The sequence below is a fragment of the Exophiala oligosperma genome (assembly GCF_000835515.1).
Source record: "Exophiala oligosperma strain CBS 72588 unplaced genomic scaffold supercont1.9, whole genome shotgun sequence".
Taxonomy (NCBI): Eukaryota; Fungi; Ascomycota; class Eurotiomycetes; order Chaetothyriales; family Herpotrichiellaceae; genus Exophiala; species Exophiala oligosperma.
Window position 1 is genome coordinate 374,795 of NW_015622826.1, and position 15,168 is coordinate 389,962.

At 50.2% G+C, this 15,168-nt stretch overlaps 5 protein-coding genes across 7 annotated transcripts; 4 read left to right on the forward strand and 1 right to left on the reverse strand.

Moving 5' to 3' along the window:
* The first annotated feature begins 184 nt into the window (after positions 1–184).
* On the forward strand, positions 185–3,412 carry PV06_08740. Of its 2 annotated transcripts, XM_016410111.1 has the most exons (3): positions 185–2,492; positions 2,559–2,679; positions 2,756–3,412. In XM_016410111.1, exons 1-3 carry the CDS (start codon positions 728–730, stop codon positions 2,937–2,939), a joined length of 2,070 nt encoding a protein of 689 aa, XP_016259133.1. In that variant the 5' UTR covers positions 185–727; the 3' UTR covers positions 2,940–3,412. The 2 variants fall into 2 exon arrangements, with proteins under 2 accessions (XP_016259133.1, XP_016259134.1); XM_016410112.1 differs by having other exon boundaries at positions 2,559–3,412.
* Positions 3,413–3,705: 293 nt separating this feature from the next.
* PV06_08741 (uncharacterized protein) lies at positions 3,706–5,193 on the forward strand. Its single transcript, XM_016410113.1, has 2 exons — positions 3,706–3,948; positions 4,006–5,193. The coding sequence occupies exons 1-2, from the start codon at positions 3,843–3,845 to the stop codon at positions 4,350–4,352; spliced, it is 453 nt and encodes a 150-aa protein (XP_016259135.1). The 5' UTR covers positions 3,706–3,842; the 3' UTR covers positions 4,353–5,193.
* PV06_08742 (uncharacterized protein) lies at positions 5,156–7,984 on the reverse strand. The gene is made up of 2 exons (XM_016410114.1): positions 7,547–7,984; positions 5,156–7,497 (listed from the first exon to the last, which is right to left on the reverse strand). The coding sequence occupies exons 1-2, from the start codon at positions 7,806–7,808 to the stop codon at positions 5,567–5,569; spliced, it is 2,193 nt and encodes a 730-aa protein (XP_016259136.1). The 5' UTR covers positions 7,809–7,984; the 3' UTR covers positions 5,156–5,566.
* A 1,447-nt stretch (positions 7,985–9,431) lies between these two features.
* Positions 9,432–12,868, forward strand: PV06_08743 (the record flags this gene model as incomplete). 2 transcript variants are annotated; one of them, XM_016410115.1, is made up of 3 exons in its annotated part: positions 9,432–10,591; positions 10,643–10,782; positions 10,834–12,868. In XM_016410115.1, the coding sequence occupies exons 1-3, from the start codon at positions 9,658–9,660 to the stop codon at positions 12,637–12,639; spliced, it is 2,880 nt and encodes a 959-aa protein (XP_016259137.1). In that variant the 5' UTR covers positions 9,432–9,657. The 2 variants fall into 2 exon arrangements, with proteins under 2 accessions (XP_016259137.1, XP_016259138.1); XM_016410116.1 differs by having other exon boundaries at positions 10,643–10,735; positions 10,793–12,639.
* Positions 12,869–13,066: 198 nt separating this feature from the next.
* Positions 13,067–15,157, forward strand: PV06_08744 (uncharacterized protein). The gene has a single exon (XM_016410117.1). It carries the CDS (start codon positions 13,198–13,200, stop codon positions 15,031–15,033), a length of 1,836 nt encoding a protein of 611 aa, XP_016259139.1. The 5' UTR covers positions 13,067–13,197; the 3' UTR covers positions 15,034–15,157.
* Positions 15,158–15,168: the final 11 nt, after the last annotated feature.

Consider the following 15,168-nt stretch of genomic DNA (forward strand, 5'->3'; position numbering starts at 1 on the left):
ACCCATCTTTCCCATGTCCACAGCCCTCCCGCTCGACGCTAAAGCACGCCGTTATTCCTCCTCTGGCGAATCACTAACTGGGTCCCCCCGGCTTCTGAGACCTATCAATCGCCTCTTGTACAAGTACCATCGTTCTAACCCTGGTTCCCCGGTAGCATGAGCCTGATGCTTGGACCTCTTGGTGGCTCGGGCTCAATTCCCTCCTACACTTGCCGGCCCACCCAACATCCCTCCAGTATTCGAGGGTTTGTAGTTCTGTGGACCTGGGCGCTGGGCTCCTCCTCCAGACAATCCACCCAGATACAGTACATTCACTTCTGACAAACTCACCTTTGGCTTGTACTACTATACACTGTTGCTGCTGTCAACCTCTCGTCCTTGGATTTGCTCTCTACAAACTACCTGGCCTCATTCGCATTGTTTGTTGCAGTTGTCACTGTCCTCATACGAGCGCCGCCACGAGTACTTGTACTGTTCTTTGTCCTTGAAACACAAACATCACCCCCACAAATACCTCTCTCATTCCTTCCCAAGACATCCGCCCTTGGACAACTTGCCAGCAACGAGGTATCCTGAGACAGCTGCATTACATCAAAACATAAGTCCTCCCACCTGCCATTGCGCAGGTCTGGCTAGGACTCCTGCAGGACCAGGATGAGCCTTTGAGCAGAGTCGCTGGGGGTTGATTTCTATACGGACCCTACAGACTACAAGTATTCGAATAACCATGGCTACGGTTGTAGTCCAACAACAACCCTCCATTCGACAATCCACCACTCCTCCTCCTACCATTACTCTCAACCAACCTCGATCCTCAACACCAGTCCCCAACAAGCACCTACCATATTGTCCTCCAGGACCGGTGCCATCCCAATCACAGATCACCCCACCCAATTCACCACCACTTAGAAATGTCGCTCCAAAGCCTACCTCACTCCTCTATCCTCCGCAGAATTATACGAAGCTGTGCAATTCTCCACCTATCTATGGCATCAGCCCCAAAGCCCTCGCTGAGGCCCTCCAGCATTATGCCTCTCAACCACTTCCCAACCCCACCGCCGTCTTCCCTTGGCTCCATGGCCTTCACCCCGAGAATGGTATCCAAATGGCATTCTTTGTGGCAAGAAAGAAGTCGCTCCGACGTATACCAAAATGCTTGCGTGGCATCACAATCATAAAAGCTGGAGGAGATCTGAGCCGGTCTCGCATCAAAGGTGCTGTTGCTCCTGATGAGATCCTGAATTTATCAGACAGCAATGGTCGGGGTTTCGTGGAGTGCGACCCTCGAGAGGGATTCTCCGTGCGCAACTTTCACATACAGGCGGCAAAGATGGCTCTTGTATCGGATATTGTTGTTTATGGAGACGAAGACACGGATGCTCGCATCGTCAAGTCCGTCGCTGAAAGGACGGCTGCTGTCCAGAAGAAATGGCGAAGAGAGCTGGAGAGTATAGGGCAATGTCCCGAGGTCTTCAACACGTTTGTCCTCACTCAACGTTTTGAAGACTTTGAACATGATCATCCAGAACTGGTAGCTATTGACTCCCGGGGCCAATACCCTGATCATTGTTTGGACTTTCTTCAACAAGAGAGACGCGAAATGTGTGCCATGTCCAAAGCATCGGAGATTTCTCACGGTGTATATCAAGGGCCATCTCCAGGTCCATACACACTTCCACCGTCAACTATGGACGATCCTTCTTTTGATTTATATATTGAGGCCAGTGACCATGCAGCTCTCCCCGATGACAGCCTACTAGCGAGCAAGTTAAAGCAACTCGAGAGTCGACAAGATGGCGATAAGCCTGTTCATATGGCCTTCCCCAGCTCCGGAAGCATCTTACCGCCATCGTGGTCACAGAGCGAAGTCGATGGCATCTTGCGCATGTGCAAATGGCTATATGAGCTCACTCATACCATGAAACCCATCAGCCGCACCCAAGATGATGACGGTGACATCCAGATGACTGAGTTCTCTGCTCAACCCAGACGAATACTCTTGCACTGCGCAGATGGGTACACGGAGACCTCGATGCTTACGGTCGCCTACTTCATGTACGCTGAAGGTCTTCCCGTCCACGACGCTTGGATACGCCTGCATACCGATAAGAAACGCAATTTCTTTGCGTATCCTTCTGATGTAGCCCTGTTGATGGCCATACAAGATCGGATCCTTCAGGAGAGTCCCAAATTCGCAGGAGATCCAGATGTTCCCGAGGTAGAAGCACCTGCGTGGGTTACCAAACTAGATGGCAGTCTACCTAGTCGGATTCTACCGTATATGTACCTGGGCAACCTAACGCACGCCAACAACCCGGAGATGCTGCGTCTGTTGGGTATCCGCCGCATCCTCAGTGTCGGTGAGCCCGTGTCATGGTCAGAAGAGCAAGTCAAGTCTTGGGGCCGAGGAAATCTCCTCATGGTCGATCGCGTTCAGGATAATGGGATTGATGAGCTTTCTCCTGAGATGGACCGTTGTCTAAAATTTATTGGTAAGTTATAGTTATATCCGTCTAGCTGAATTTTCAGAAGCTTACCTATTTTTTCTGCCTTTGCAGAGAAAGGCAAATCCGATGGAACTGCTACATTGGTGCATTGTCGTGTCGGAGTTAGTCGGTCAGCAACCATTTGTATTGCTGAGGTCATGGCAAGCCAAGGCTTGAGTTTTCCAAGAGCATAGTAAGTCTAGTATCCGTACCTTCATTGTCGATCAGCTTCCAGTATCCAACAGAATCACTAACTAAGAATTTTCTAGTTGTTTTGTACGAGCGCGGCGACTCAATGTTATCATTCAACCTCATCTCAGGTTCGTGTATGAACTGATGAAATGGGATGAGCAGCAGCAGGCGAAGAGGGGGGAGTCTATTAACAGAGAACTCGACTGGGCGGTTGTTACACGAGAGATTGCTGCAATGAACAGGCCTTATTCGCGTAACTGAGAGATTCAGTTTTGCTGGGTTTGTCATCCCCGCCATGGAATTGCCTTCTCTTCGTTGTGTGTTTGCAAGAAGGGCGGCTTAGATGTTCTGAGTTCACCTGTAACTAGGGAATGGACTGTTTTGTGTGAATGATGTGATGAGGCGATGAGACTTATGTTTGTTGATATGATTATGGACGGATGTGTACGAAGTAATGATGTGATGAGGTTTTTTGGGGAACATGGGCTTGGAATATCTTATGAAGTGGGACGATCCCTCTTGAACACTCGACCAGACGGACCGACGAAATATTGAGAATTGTGGTACTGGCAAGGACTCTAAAGACTTCAGCTCGATTGCTTTATGTCTGCACTTGTACGTGTGTGTATACATACATGTGTTTTCTCTGTGTCCATGTTGGATGATTGTATCGAGACACGAATATTTTGTTTTTTGATTATTGAAATGGAAAGAAAAGCGCTTTTCTAGGTGGATTGATCATGATCATAAAGTCACCTTTATCCTCGCAGTTCTAGAGCTTTTCCATTCGCCTAGTCGCCTAGTCGTGTTGAAGGCGTATATAGAGGAGTTTCTACAAAAAAGGTAGGAGGAACAGAGAGACCTTCGGAGCGACGGTTCTTGATTGATCGTGTCTGTGCTTCACCGGACAATGTGGTGACCTCGAGTTGTATTCTTCTGACCGCAGAGGCCCGTACTACACTGCCAAGGCTCCTCCCAAAAAGTTGTACTGCAAAGCATTCGTGGTTCTCGTACCTCTCCGTTAACTCATGAGCTTTCACCGAACATTTTATCAAGACTCAACAACACCTCGAACCGATTCCTATCGTCCTTTTTATCCTGCTTGATACCCTTTTGCTTCCTTCGAACTCATAAATAACTAGTACTTTCATCAATCCGCCCAACATGGTCCGCCTCGAAGAACTCGAAGATGAACATTTCATCAACAAGCCCGACTCTACATCTGACGGTGCACTGTTGGTCGACGACGATGAAGATTATACAGATACAGGTGAGTTACGGATTTGCGAAGACCTCGTTGTGAATGAGACTAATTTGTTTCCGTCAGACTCGGAAATCTCTAGCGACGCAGGTAGTGAACCGGACCTGGACGAATCATTGCTGGACCGACTGAGCGCCCTCCGTGACATTGTCCCTCCCAAGACCCGAGCGAAAATCTCCAGCGTCACCTCGACGTTGTACAACGCGACCAGCACGACGGTGAACTACTCCGGCAAAGGTCTGTGGGTCCTCGCGACGAGTATCTTGTTGCTCGGGATCCCCTACGCCCTCGCGCTCGGCGACGAACAACAGTTCATCGAGGAAGAAAAGCAGAGACAGATGATGGCCGAAGGCGCCCAGGGGCTGATCCAAAGTGGTGAACCGGGTCAAGAGCAGGCCAAACCTGCTTTGTAGACAACCCCAAGAGAAAAAAAGAGAGACCACAACGACATACCACACACACACACACACACACAAACACAATGTTTTGATTTTATTCGGTGGTGGTGGTGGTGACGGTGATGGTGGCGACGGCGGGTGATGTGATGGGTGATGAGATCAGGGGATTGCTGGCCACATCTGCTGTGCTGTGATGTGTTTTTTTGTTGGGCACTTCCTTGTCACTCTCGTTGTGTTTCGAGGTCAAAGTCAATCCCGCTTGTCAAAGTTTTCCAACCGACTCGACATGGACACGGGTACTGTTTTTTCGGCTGGGTTTTGATGGCTATCGTGGAAAACGAACTTGACGGGGTACCGACTTGCGTTGAATCGGGGGAACCATCAAAAAGCAAGGAAACATTTACGAGAGCAAGAAAAGGAATCGGAGCAGTAAACCCGCAACAGCAAAGCAAAGATGGCGTGGAAAAAGGTGGAATGTAGGAATAACACAATTAATCATTGTACCATACGACCCAAGAACACCAAAAAAAAAAGAAGGACGAGTCCAAACCTCGGGACAGCTACCCGATGTAGCCGTAGGCATCGACGTCGAGGGCGAGCCTGGGAAGCCAGTACCTGCACGACCTTTTGGGGTGGGAGGAATTCGGAACGCAAAGGATTGCAAACATGTGCGAGTACACGGAACACTCTTGTGTCCCTACCTAATCATCCTTGACGGGACGTGGGTATGGTACCACCGAGTTACACGGTACAGGATTTTGATTTGCGACGCATTCAATTCTATACATTAGGTGTTCCTGAGGAGTTACTGTATGAAAAAATAAACATTCTCGTCTCTACTACCTATGTATGCTCGTCTCTATTAATCACCTGATTTGGTTCGAAACGGCATAAGCTGTACTTTCAACTTGGTTCGCTCGGGGAAATTGGAAATTTGGCAAGGTATATGGGACAGCAACCTAGGTACCGAGGTGTGAAAGTAAGATAGAGAAATAGAGCTCATCTTCAAGCACATGACGGCAGTGAACCGCCGCTCTCTGCCTCTTTCCCTGGCAGAGAAATAGTAACTTAAAGATGAAACACGCAAATCCCCCCCATCTCCCACCAGCCCGTCAAGCGACCTCGATCGAATCATGTCAAGTCAAGCCCTGCTGTACAGTAGTATCCTTTATGAGCCCAAATGTTCCCATCTCAGCAATCACGAGCCCCTCCCCCCCCTGTTTGTCACTCTAATCGCCTTCAGAATCCGACTCGAGAACTCTCGTGACCCGATACTTGTCACCGGACCACTCTCGAATCGTCCCGTTCGCTTGGGATCTGATGGCCCCGACACGACCCTTGGACCGACCGCCCTTCTTGTCAAAATCTTCCATCCCGAGTCTCGCGTCGTTGAGGTCGTTTTCGAAATCCGCCCAGAGATCGGCAATCACGCCGGTTTCCTGCATCGAGTCCACGATGCTCTCGGCCTGCTTCTCGCGTTGCTTCTTGTTCATCTTGTCTCTGGCGACGACGGCGTCGGCGGACAAGACACCCTGTTCCTCGAGGTACGCCATGAGCGACTCGTTGAGATGATACTTCCAGTGCGTCAACTTGTGACCCATCTCCGCGTTCGCGGCGCAGAATCTTCCGAGATAGAAGCGTCGCTGTTCAGATGGCAGCAAATGGCCTTGCTCGTCGTACGTCGCGTCGTTGTCGCGTTCCTCGTCATCCTCATCGTCGGAGGAGGACATGTCGACGGGCTCTAGTGTCATTTGATAGTATGGCTGTCCTGAGAACTTGAACTCGTAGCGGGCGGGGTGATTGACCCGATTACATGCGTCGCAGGTGCGGATGTTGTCTTCATCCGCGCCGGGCAGCGCAACAACCTTCATTGTAGGTCTGGCCAAAATGGTGTTTTTGAAATCAGTGCCCCAGGCAGCAGATATGAGACGACTACCTGCTTGGGTTTTGACCTGGGCGTCGACACGAGAGAATGCCAACGTGTACAATTCATCGTCGCGAGAGAACGCCGGAGCAATCTTGTTCTTGACAAGCCATTCGATGATGTGAGGGAATAGTTCTCGTGGCTTTGCGGATGCGAATGACGTGAACTGGAGGGGGATGTCTGGATGGGGTCGGGCCAGGCGTCCTGTTGAGTCATCCTCTATGAAGTCGTCTTCGTCATCGACTGGTTCAGGTATCAATTCTTGATCAGTATCAACAGACGAATGCGCCGATCCTTGTTCCGAGATATAACGCGTAGGACGTCCAATGAGCCCGAGGTCGACTACTTCGCCGGAGTCATCACCTTCACCGTCGTCTGAATCTACAATTCGAGGCACCTTCTCGCCAGCTCGTCGACGTCGCAAAAGGTCAAAATGTTCCCTTGTTCTGTCGCGTTCGGTTGTCACAGGTCCTCCTCGTGTGCGGGTGGTGACACCGGCTTCGCCGTTGTCGGAATCTTGTAGGTCATGCAAATCTTCCTCTAGCTCCTCCTGTTCCTCCCGAGCTCGTCGGCGAGCCGCTCGTCGTGAACTATGTTTGGCAGAAGACCGTGGAACGGTTGACTTTCGTTTAGGTTCGCTCGCTTCATTGTCTGAGGAAACGTACTCGATACTATCGTCGTCTGCGATGAAGTCATCTGCTTTCCTCCTCGGTGTCTTCTGCTCGGGTCGTTTAGGGCGTTGGCGGTCATCATTCACAATGAATGGATCGCTTGGCCCTCTATCTGGCTTTCGTCGGCTTCGTTGCGTTGGTTTTGAAATCATGACAAGATCATCGTCATCGGTGCTCTCAGCAGAGCCAAGATCCGATAGCCTAGGCGAGGGTCTGCGAGTTGGTGTAGAAAGATCACCTCCATGGCTTTTCTCTATACGCAAAAACGTTGACGGCGGAGATGATGATTTGTTACTTAATCTTCCAGACCGTCGACTTAGTCGGGAACTCATCACTCCAACATCTCGTATCGGAGACGAGGTTGCTGCATTGAACCTTGATGAGCGTCTTGGAGGGGGAGAACTAGGAATATCAGTGGTAGGAGTGTCTGCAGCTATTTTCCGTCTCTTTTTGGCAGAAACGATAACATCGTCATCCTCCTCCGACCCATCTTCTTGAAGAGCACCTATTGATCGCGTGAGTGGAGAAGAGGGAATCGAGTTCGGCCCATCTTGCTGTTGCAATGCTAGCAGGCGTCAGTGAGAACATCCCCAGTCCATCGGCGTCACACTCACAGTCCCCTATGACTTCACACTGCGACGATGGCTCAGGTGTAGGAAGTGTTGTAGTCTCCTCGTCCGCAGTACTAGCGCTTCCGGCAGATTGCCCCCTTGAACCACGATATCTTACACTGGCCAGTCTATCTTGGACAGCATGACTGTAATTCGCTTTTGCAGGTGAGGACGAGGGGAGACGGGAGAACTGTAGGGTGGTCTGGTTCTTCTTCTGACTTCGCACCGATCGTCGTGGAGGTGCAGGTTTACCGCGGCCGGCCATGGTCAGGGAAGTAGGAGGGGCTATGGGTGAGGACGAAAGGTCATGAGGAAGTGAGAGTTGGCTCAATCCTGAATATATGAGAGATATTCCATCTTGTTTGAATCATGGTATGGCGTTGGACCAACCGCAGGCAGTTCGGTCAGACAATCAGGCTGAACAGATCCAGCGACTTATTGGCATACCAGAAAGAGACGCGGCCAAGTTCGTGAAACACGGTATCACGTGCGACAAGATGTACTTTGTAACTGCGGAGTTTCCGTACTTCATATGGTGGCGTATAAAGTCCGCCGTAATGTGGCTTTCGTTGGCGGAAAAAGTACCAGTCTGTAGTGGCTGAAAAATGCTCTTCGTGCTGTGGAGTAAAACACCAGCCACAGACAAGCCAACACTTGGTTGGTGGAATGATGATCCTAGGCTTTCAATAATCCTTGTTCCTGGCCAACATTTCACACGTCATTGTATTTTGGGAGATCGAGTTATGGTTCCCTTTCGGAAAAATGTCCAGGACAGATTGGGGAGCGCGATCGCGATGAAGACCCAACAAAGCAATAAATCGAGTCTCGACTATTCGTACTTACCATATTGATTGCAGAATGATGACGACGCCGATGGATCCATCAATGTCCATCTGCAGAGAACAACATCTGACAGCCAGATTCCGAGGTTCAGGAGAGTCGAGAACCCACTGGAAAGGGCAATCCAGACACAAGACACGAGACCCCAGACAGTGACACAGTGACACAGAGGCCTTGACACCACGAGAGCGTGTCCGAGTACGACTTTTCGCAAACAAAAGACAGCTTTGCCAGAACGCCTCGTCAGTGGCTTGTGCTCCGAAACTGGAGTTACCGTTGACTGCACGAGTCTCCGTAGGAACCAGGGAATCAAGACCTGTCAAGCTGGATTTTATTGACCATTCCTCACGGCTGCGACAAGGCAGGGGGTGCTTCGTTTCTTTTCAACTAGGAAAAATTAATCGAGAGGTCGATTAGATCTGAATGGGAGAGCTAGCATCATTTGCGTCTTCTCTCGCTCGCTCGCTTAATTAAGTGCAATCAGTAACTACAGTACGGAGTAGGTGGTACAAGACAAGTCCCAACTAGATGCCCAGATATCCAAGTAGCCGGGTACAATCTCGTACGCGTAATGAGGTCCAGAATAGAGTTGTCTGTCTCATCTGTTTGTAGCGTCGCCATGATCAGTTACAGCTGGATTCGACGTCGACTTGTCCCGATGGATACTGAAATTCCTTACTGTAACTCGTACCGTACGAGTGCCAAGTTCAGGTCCGGGGCCTGTTGACATCATTCCCAGTTTGTATCGACATCATGGCTTTTTCAACTTAGATTTCAGCTCCACCACCGCAGAATCTCTACGCAATGATCATTATGATGTATGACTGGCCTCAAACGTGTGGCTTTCCAGTCGATCCTTGCACGGCTCATTGCCTCCAAACTGGGCATTAGACGCGGGTACGTGCTCTCTGATTGCTTTGTGCCACCAGGTGACAAGTTGCTCCACGATGGAGCATCGACTCTAGTGCTCTTGTGCCTGGTGAAAAAAAGAAGGCAGTGAGGTAATGGCATTTCCCCCCTCCTTCCACCTGCTCGACACGCAAACACACGGCACATAATACATCGTCATCACCCCGGCCGTCCCTTCCAACTGTCTCTTCTCTCTTCCCATACTCAATCCTCTCACCTCATCCAAACCTTCAATACTACAATCCATCTACACGGTTTCAGCACCCGTCTTCTCGCATTGTGATACCCGCTGAGCATTCTACTGATCGTAATACCTCCATTGTGATACCCATTTTGTTCAAAAACCTATCGACCCAACGGCCAACATGGCAACTGTCAACAGACCAACTGATACCGCCCAAAAGGACAAGGACGTCAACCAAAAGCTTCAGCTGTACGGCATCTTCGAGGCCTTCTCCAAGGGCAAAGTTCCCTCCAACAAGCAGATCGATGTCGCCCTCAACAGTGCCCTCGAGTCCAAAGCCTTCTCATCTCCCTCCGCAAGACTTTCCGAAGAGGGTCGCGCCTTGGTGGCAGATTTGAAGGAGGTCATTCGTCAGGCCAAACACCTGTTGTTGTCCAAGAACCAGGGTGATTTGATCCAAGAATTCGTTTGGGATAGCCAACACCTCGATGGCGGCAACGCTACCCTACCCAATGCTCCTACCGACAAGGCCACTGCACAGCAACATGGCAATGAAGCTCTCGAAGGTCTCAAGACACTCGGACGTCTTCTGCTCTCCAACGGTCAATTCCGCAAGTTGTTGAGTGATGCAACTGTCCTCGCCCGCGACATGGCAGGCGATGCTGCCACCAAGGCTGCAAACACCGTCAATCCCTCCCAAGATCGACTGAACCAGATTGATCAGCCAGCCGAGGACAACACCTGGCACGATGTCCCCGACCTTTCCCGAGACAACCTAAGGAACCAAGCCCGCTCCGCATACGACAAGAACAAGCCGTTTAGCCGTGAAGAGGCCAAGGGGGCTGTGTCGGAAGGTCTCGAGACCGCTCAACAACACCCTTCAGATGACCCACGTGACGCTGGACGTGCTGGTCTGTCCAATGCTGCAGCGAACCTGCAGAACCAGGCTAGTCAGAATGTGCCAGAGGAGAACAAGGAAAACGCACAAAAGGCCAAGGACGCTGCTGTCCAGCGCACCAAGAATTATATGAACCAGAAGATGCCTCAAGAGCGTCGCGAGCAGACAATCTGGCGCTTGAAGAAGATGATTGCTGAGATCCAGGGTCATTCAGACTGTGAGCCTAACATCATAACTACATGAAACGCCTCGACTGACATCTACTTAGACCAACAAGCAATCGGAACTTTGCTTTCACTGGCTGAAACTTATGGTGGCCATTCTAAGAACGTGGCTCAACAGAGCCAAGGGACGGTCAAAGGTGCACATGATGACAATAACTTACAGCGCGCTGAAGCTAACCTCAAGGTATGTCTAGGTTTCCTTAATGACAACAAGTCGATGCTGACAAACTTGAAGACTTTGATTGAACGCTTTGCCAACTCCACCAGCACTGATGACTTTTTCGACGCTCTCAACGACATCTACCGCGATGCCGACCAAGACCCCGAGCTCAAGGGCTGGTTCAAGCGAATGGACAAGTTCATTCGTCGCTGCCTGCAAGAACAAGGCTTTATCCTGCAGGACAGTTCGAATGCTGAATGGAACCAGTTGTATGACCAAGGCCATCATCTATTCCGTGAGCGCTACCGAGAACATACCGATCGTCTCCTGGATGAGGTCAAGTTCATTGGCAACCAGTTCGACGAAGACCCGCAGAACCAAGCTTTCGGCAATGCCGTTCAGAAATTGTTCTTGGACTTGGGTAACGACGAGAACGGAAAGGCCACTTTCAAGCCACACCTGATCAAGGACTTGACCGATGTCATCATCCCTGCCATCTTCGAGAATACACGCTATGTGCCTATCCCACGCATCGAAGTCTCCGACCCACAGATCGATGCCGTTGTTGAAAACTTGGTCATCGAGACTGACAACCTATTCCCGAACAGTCTCGAATTCGGCAGTGACAATTACTTCCGCATGGGTCGCAAGGGCTCAAGCGGCCGGAGAGATAACAAGATCATGATTGCAGGTTCTGGAGTGCAAATGGACCTGCGTGATGTTGCCTATTACATCAAGAGGAAGCAAGGATTTCCCTCTATCACTGACAAGGGTGTCATGGATATCTTCCTTGGTGGAGAGGGGTTCGGCTTCAAGCTTGCCGCTAGAAACGCGCAAAAGAATGATCGTACCCATTTCGTCGCCGTCGACAAGGTTGATGTTACCATCAAGAACTTGAATGTCAAGATCAAGCAATCCAACCACAAGCTTCTCTTCAAGATCGCGAAGCCATTGGTACTCAAGGTCATGCGACCCGTCATTCAAAAGGTTCTCGAAAAGCAGATCAAGGACGCGTTCGAGAGGGCAGATGCATTCGCATACTCAGTCCACCAAGATGCCCTAAAGGCAAAGGAGGCGGCCAAGGACGATCCTGAGAATGCTGGCAACATCTTCCAGACCTATTTCAACTCGTACCAGAACTTGATGACCCAGAAGAAGGAGAAGGCTCAGCAAAAGGTTTCGCAGACCAATGTCAATATTGCAATGACTAAAGAAGACTCCATGTTCAAAAACATCTCGTTGCCAGGTGGTATCTCGACCAAGGCCACCGAGTACAAACAGCTCGCGGCGAAAGGCGACCGATGGGAATCTCCCGTCTTCGCCATTGGCAGTGCGAAGGCATCTTCAGACATTCCCAAGCTGCGAGAAGTCACTCGCAAACCACATGGTACTTCTCGAGCTAGAATTCAAGGCGGTAACCACCCTAACAGCGCTTCCGACTTTTCATCTGGCACTACCGGTGGTGCAGGTGTTGGATATGGCACCACGGGCGCAGGTGTAGGATACGGCACCACGGGCGCAGGTGTAGGATACGGCACCACAGGCGCAGGTGCAGGATACGGCACCACAGGCGCAGGTGCAGGATACGGCACCACAGGCGCAGGTACAGGATACGGTACCACTGGCACAAGTGGTCTGACGGGTGCGACTGGTACTACTGGCATGACTGGAAACACTGGTATGGCCGGCACTGGCACTGGTCTCGGTGGTGCTCCAGGTTCTGATGGCACTCGCTTGCCAGTTGCTGGCGGCCCTGCTGCTTCTGGATTCAGCAACCAACTCGATCAAGCATTTGACCCCCGAAAAGATGTTACGAACGGTGCGGCCGGCGTTACCAACGGCAGTGCCAACAAGACCTACTACGATGGTGTCACTAAGTAAAGACGCAGAAATGGTTGACTGATTCATGGATTGGAAAGACCAAAATCTTGATGGCGTTGGCAATTGCTCGATACCCTTTTAGTTGGTGGATTTATGTATTGTTGGCTGGGATGTGCTGGTAATGGAAGGTGACTGGGGTGGAAAGGCACAAAGGAACACAAACTCATTAAGTACTCTGCTGGAACACAGACAGACAGTATATGTAGATAAGAAAATACTTCATGAAACACTTCTATTGCTTCTGCAGGAACATTTACTGAGAGGATCTCTCATCACTCCTTCTATCCCGTACTGTAGCCTGGCACTTTATATGACGTTATCATTGCCTGCTACTCTGACGCGCGTGACGCGGTAAACGGCGTGTCATTTAAAGTGGCGCCTTGTATCCGTACTCCTGATAGACGCGATTTTTGATCGGGCCCGGCAACCAGCCTCGCCTTTTGCTTCTGGTGATTTGGTCTATCTTCGAATGTGTTCTTGCGTTTATTAACCACAGTACACACAGTACAGTTTGTTTAATGCATTTTCGTGCACGCCTTCCCAGTCTTCCTTGTTATTATGCCTCTGGCCAGGGCCAAAGTGCCCGAGTATCCCAGGCCGGTGTCTCGAGTTCCTGTCGATGATATTCCTATCTGTGCCGATACCATAGTCTATTATGATGAACAATCCAACGAAGAAATAGACAGCGAGCAAAGAGCTGCCAAAAAGCGACGTATCCAGAACTTTGCAACGTCCTACCTTCGAGGCGAGCCGATATTCATAGCCTCTGCACAATTGAATGGACCATTCGGGAAAGATTGGCGTAATCCATGGATGAAGAGGAGAAAGAGTACAACACGAACACGAAGTACGAAGAGGTTCCGGCCTGATGCTGCTGTGGATCCTTCGCTGCAGGTAGACAGGTCCTCATTATCACGCCAAATGCCTCTGACAAAAACGACGATGCTGGACCCTCCCAAACCGCAGCCGAGTAAAACCGGGCTCGATAAACAATCCCGTGCGAGAGGAGATCGGCGGACGTCTCAAAGATATAGCCAGGAGGATTGCAACGAGATTCGCAAGGTGGAAGACTGGCTCAGGACAAGCAGTTTTTATGAGAAGGCAGCAGATAGGCCCATTCTTTCTCCATCGCCAGCAGTCCATTCCGGACCCAAACCACCTCCGCAGAAGACGAAGAAATGGGAACCTGCGCCTATACCATTCCACCTGTCCGAAGTTGCCTATACGGCGTCTAGCTTTGCCAAACTCGATGATGTGGAACTACACAACTTCTGGCCACCGTTGGATCAGGTTCAGCACAGTCAGGCAACATCATCTTGGATACCAGACAAGAAGTCTCCGAAGATATCTTCACCGTCGATTACAGCATTTTGGCCACCTGTTCAACAGGCACACGCCCAACCACAACATATCGCTAGCACAAACCTCTCGAATGGCGAGAACTCAAGACAGCACAATCTAGTTGGAAAGTCACCGCCCCCTCGCCATAGGCCAGAAACGCATAGTTCAGAGGGTGTAATGAAGTCCAATACACTTTCAACATCTCTTCATACCGCACTTGAACGGCCACCATCTCATGCCCATGATTCTAAGCTTCCTGCATTATCATCAGCATCAAGCAAATTTAAACATACAGACGACCTTCCTTCTGCGCAGATACAGATACAGCCTGCTTTACACTCGGTGCCTTCCAACTTATCGAGCAACATCCAAATTTTTACCGCCGCACCAGATCACCAGAAAACCTCAGTCCAAGAACAGAAGGAACCACAACATGCAGATGAAGAGGCTGTAAAGATGGAAGAGGAGAATCCTAACGACCGGCTGAAGTCTCCGCTCGGCACCCCAACACGGTCGGGCGGTCGCAACAAAGTCATCCCAGCCGAGAGCCAGTCTCCTGTGCATAAAGTGACGAAATCTATCACAAAGAAAAAACGAACAACGTTTGTCACTGAGGAGCGATCCTCAGGTTCATCTCAAGGATCGATAAAGATGGCCATGAAAGTTGCAAAACCATCGGCCCTCAATCAGGATAAAACCACCAAGATCCAATCGGGTGCGAATGCCGACAGTGAAGAAAGCCCTAGAGATAATGTAACGGAAATGTTGTCGCCCCCTCCAGAGAAGCCTATCCGTGGCATGTCGGAGCGGAAAGGTATACTCAAGTCTTCACTTGTGACTTCTACGGAAGCGGTGGCTTCCATAACGTCTGACGCCCAAATCTTTACCAACCAAGATGCGCAGCGACCGGCGAAGCTCAAAGCTATTGAAAGTGCGACATCGAGGCTAAAGGATGACGATTTTGACGTTGAGGGTGCAATAGATGATCTGGGAAGTTTCCTGGGGACATGGGATCAGCAACAAGAAGCCGTGGGCTTGAAAGCATCTGGTTAACTAGATATGTAAACCGAACTCAATGGTTGGAAAGTCTGATTGATCATAAATAGTTGCAGGGCAGTGAGGAATGTTTTGTTCGACGTCTGTTAAGTGATCTGTAGGTACAGAGATTATTGCGAGATTGTTCAATAT

Excerpts from the sequence above, each read along its gene's own strand:
- PV06_08741 (XM_016410113.1), top strand. The coding sequence starts at position 3,843 with ATGGTCCGCCTCGAAGAACTCGAAGATGAACATTTCATCAACAAGCCC. Across the intron at positions 3,949-4,005 it reads TGAAGATTATACAGATACAG|ACTCGGAAATCTCTAGCGAC; the intron begins GTGAGTTACGGA and ends TGTTTCCGTCAG.
- PV06_08740 (XM_016410111.1), top strand. The coding sequence starts at position 728 with ATGGCTACGGTTGTAGTCCAACAACAACCCTCCATTCGACAATCCACC. Across the intron at positions 2,493-2,558 it reads CCGTTGTCTAAAATTTATTG|AGAAAGGCAAATCCGATGGA; the intron begins GTAAGTTATAGT and ends CTGCCTTTGCAG. Across the intron at positions 2,680-2,755 it reads TTGAGTTTTCCAAGAGCATA|TTGTTTTGTACGAGCGCGGC; the intron begins GTAAGTCTAGTA and ends AGAATTTTCTAG.
- PV06_08744 (XM_016410117.1), top strand. The coding sequence starts at position 13,198 with ATGCCTCTGGCCAGGGCCAAAGTGCCCGAGTATCCCAGGCCGGTGTCT.
- PV06_08742 (XM_016410114.1), bottom strand. The coding sequence starts at position 7,808 with ATGGCCGGCCGCGGTAAACCTGCACCTCCACGACGATCGGTGCGAAGT. Across the intron at positions 7,498-7,546 it reads GTGTGAAGTCATAGGGGACT|CATTGCAACAGCAAGATGGG; the intron begins GTGAGTGTGACG and ends GACGCCTGCTAG.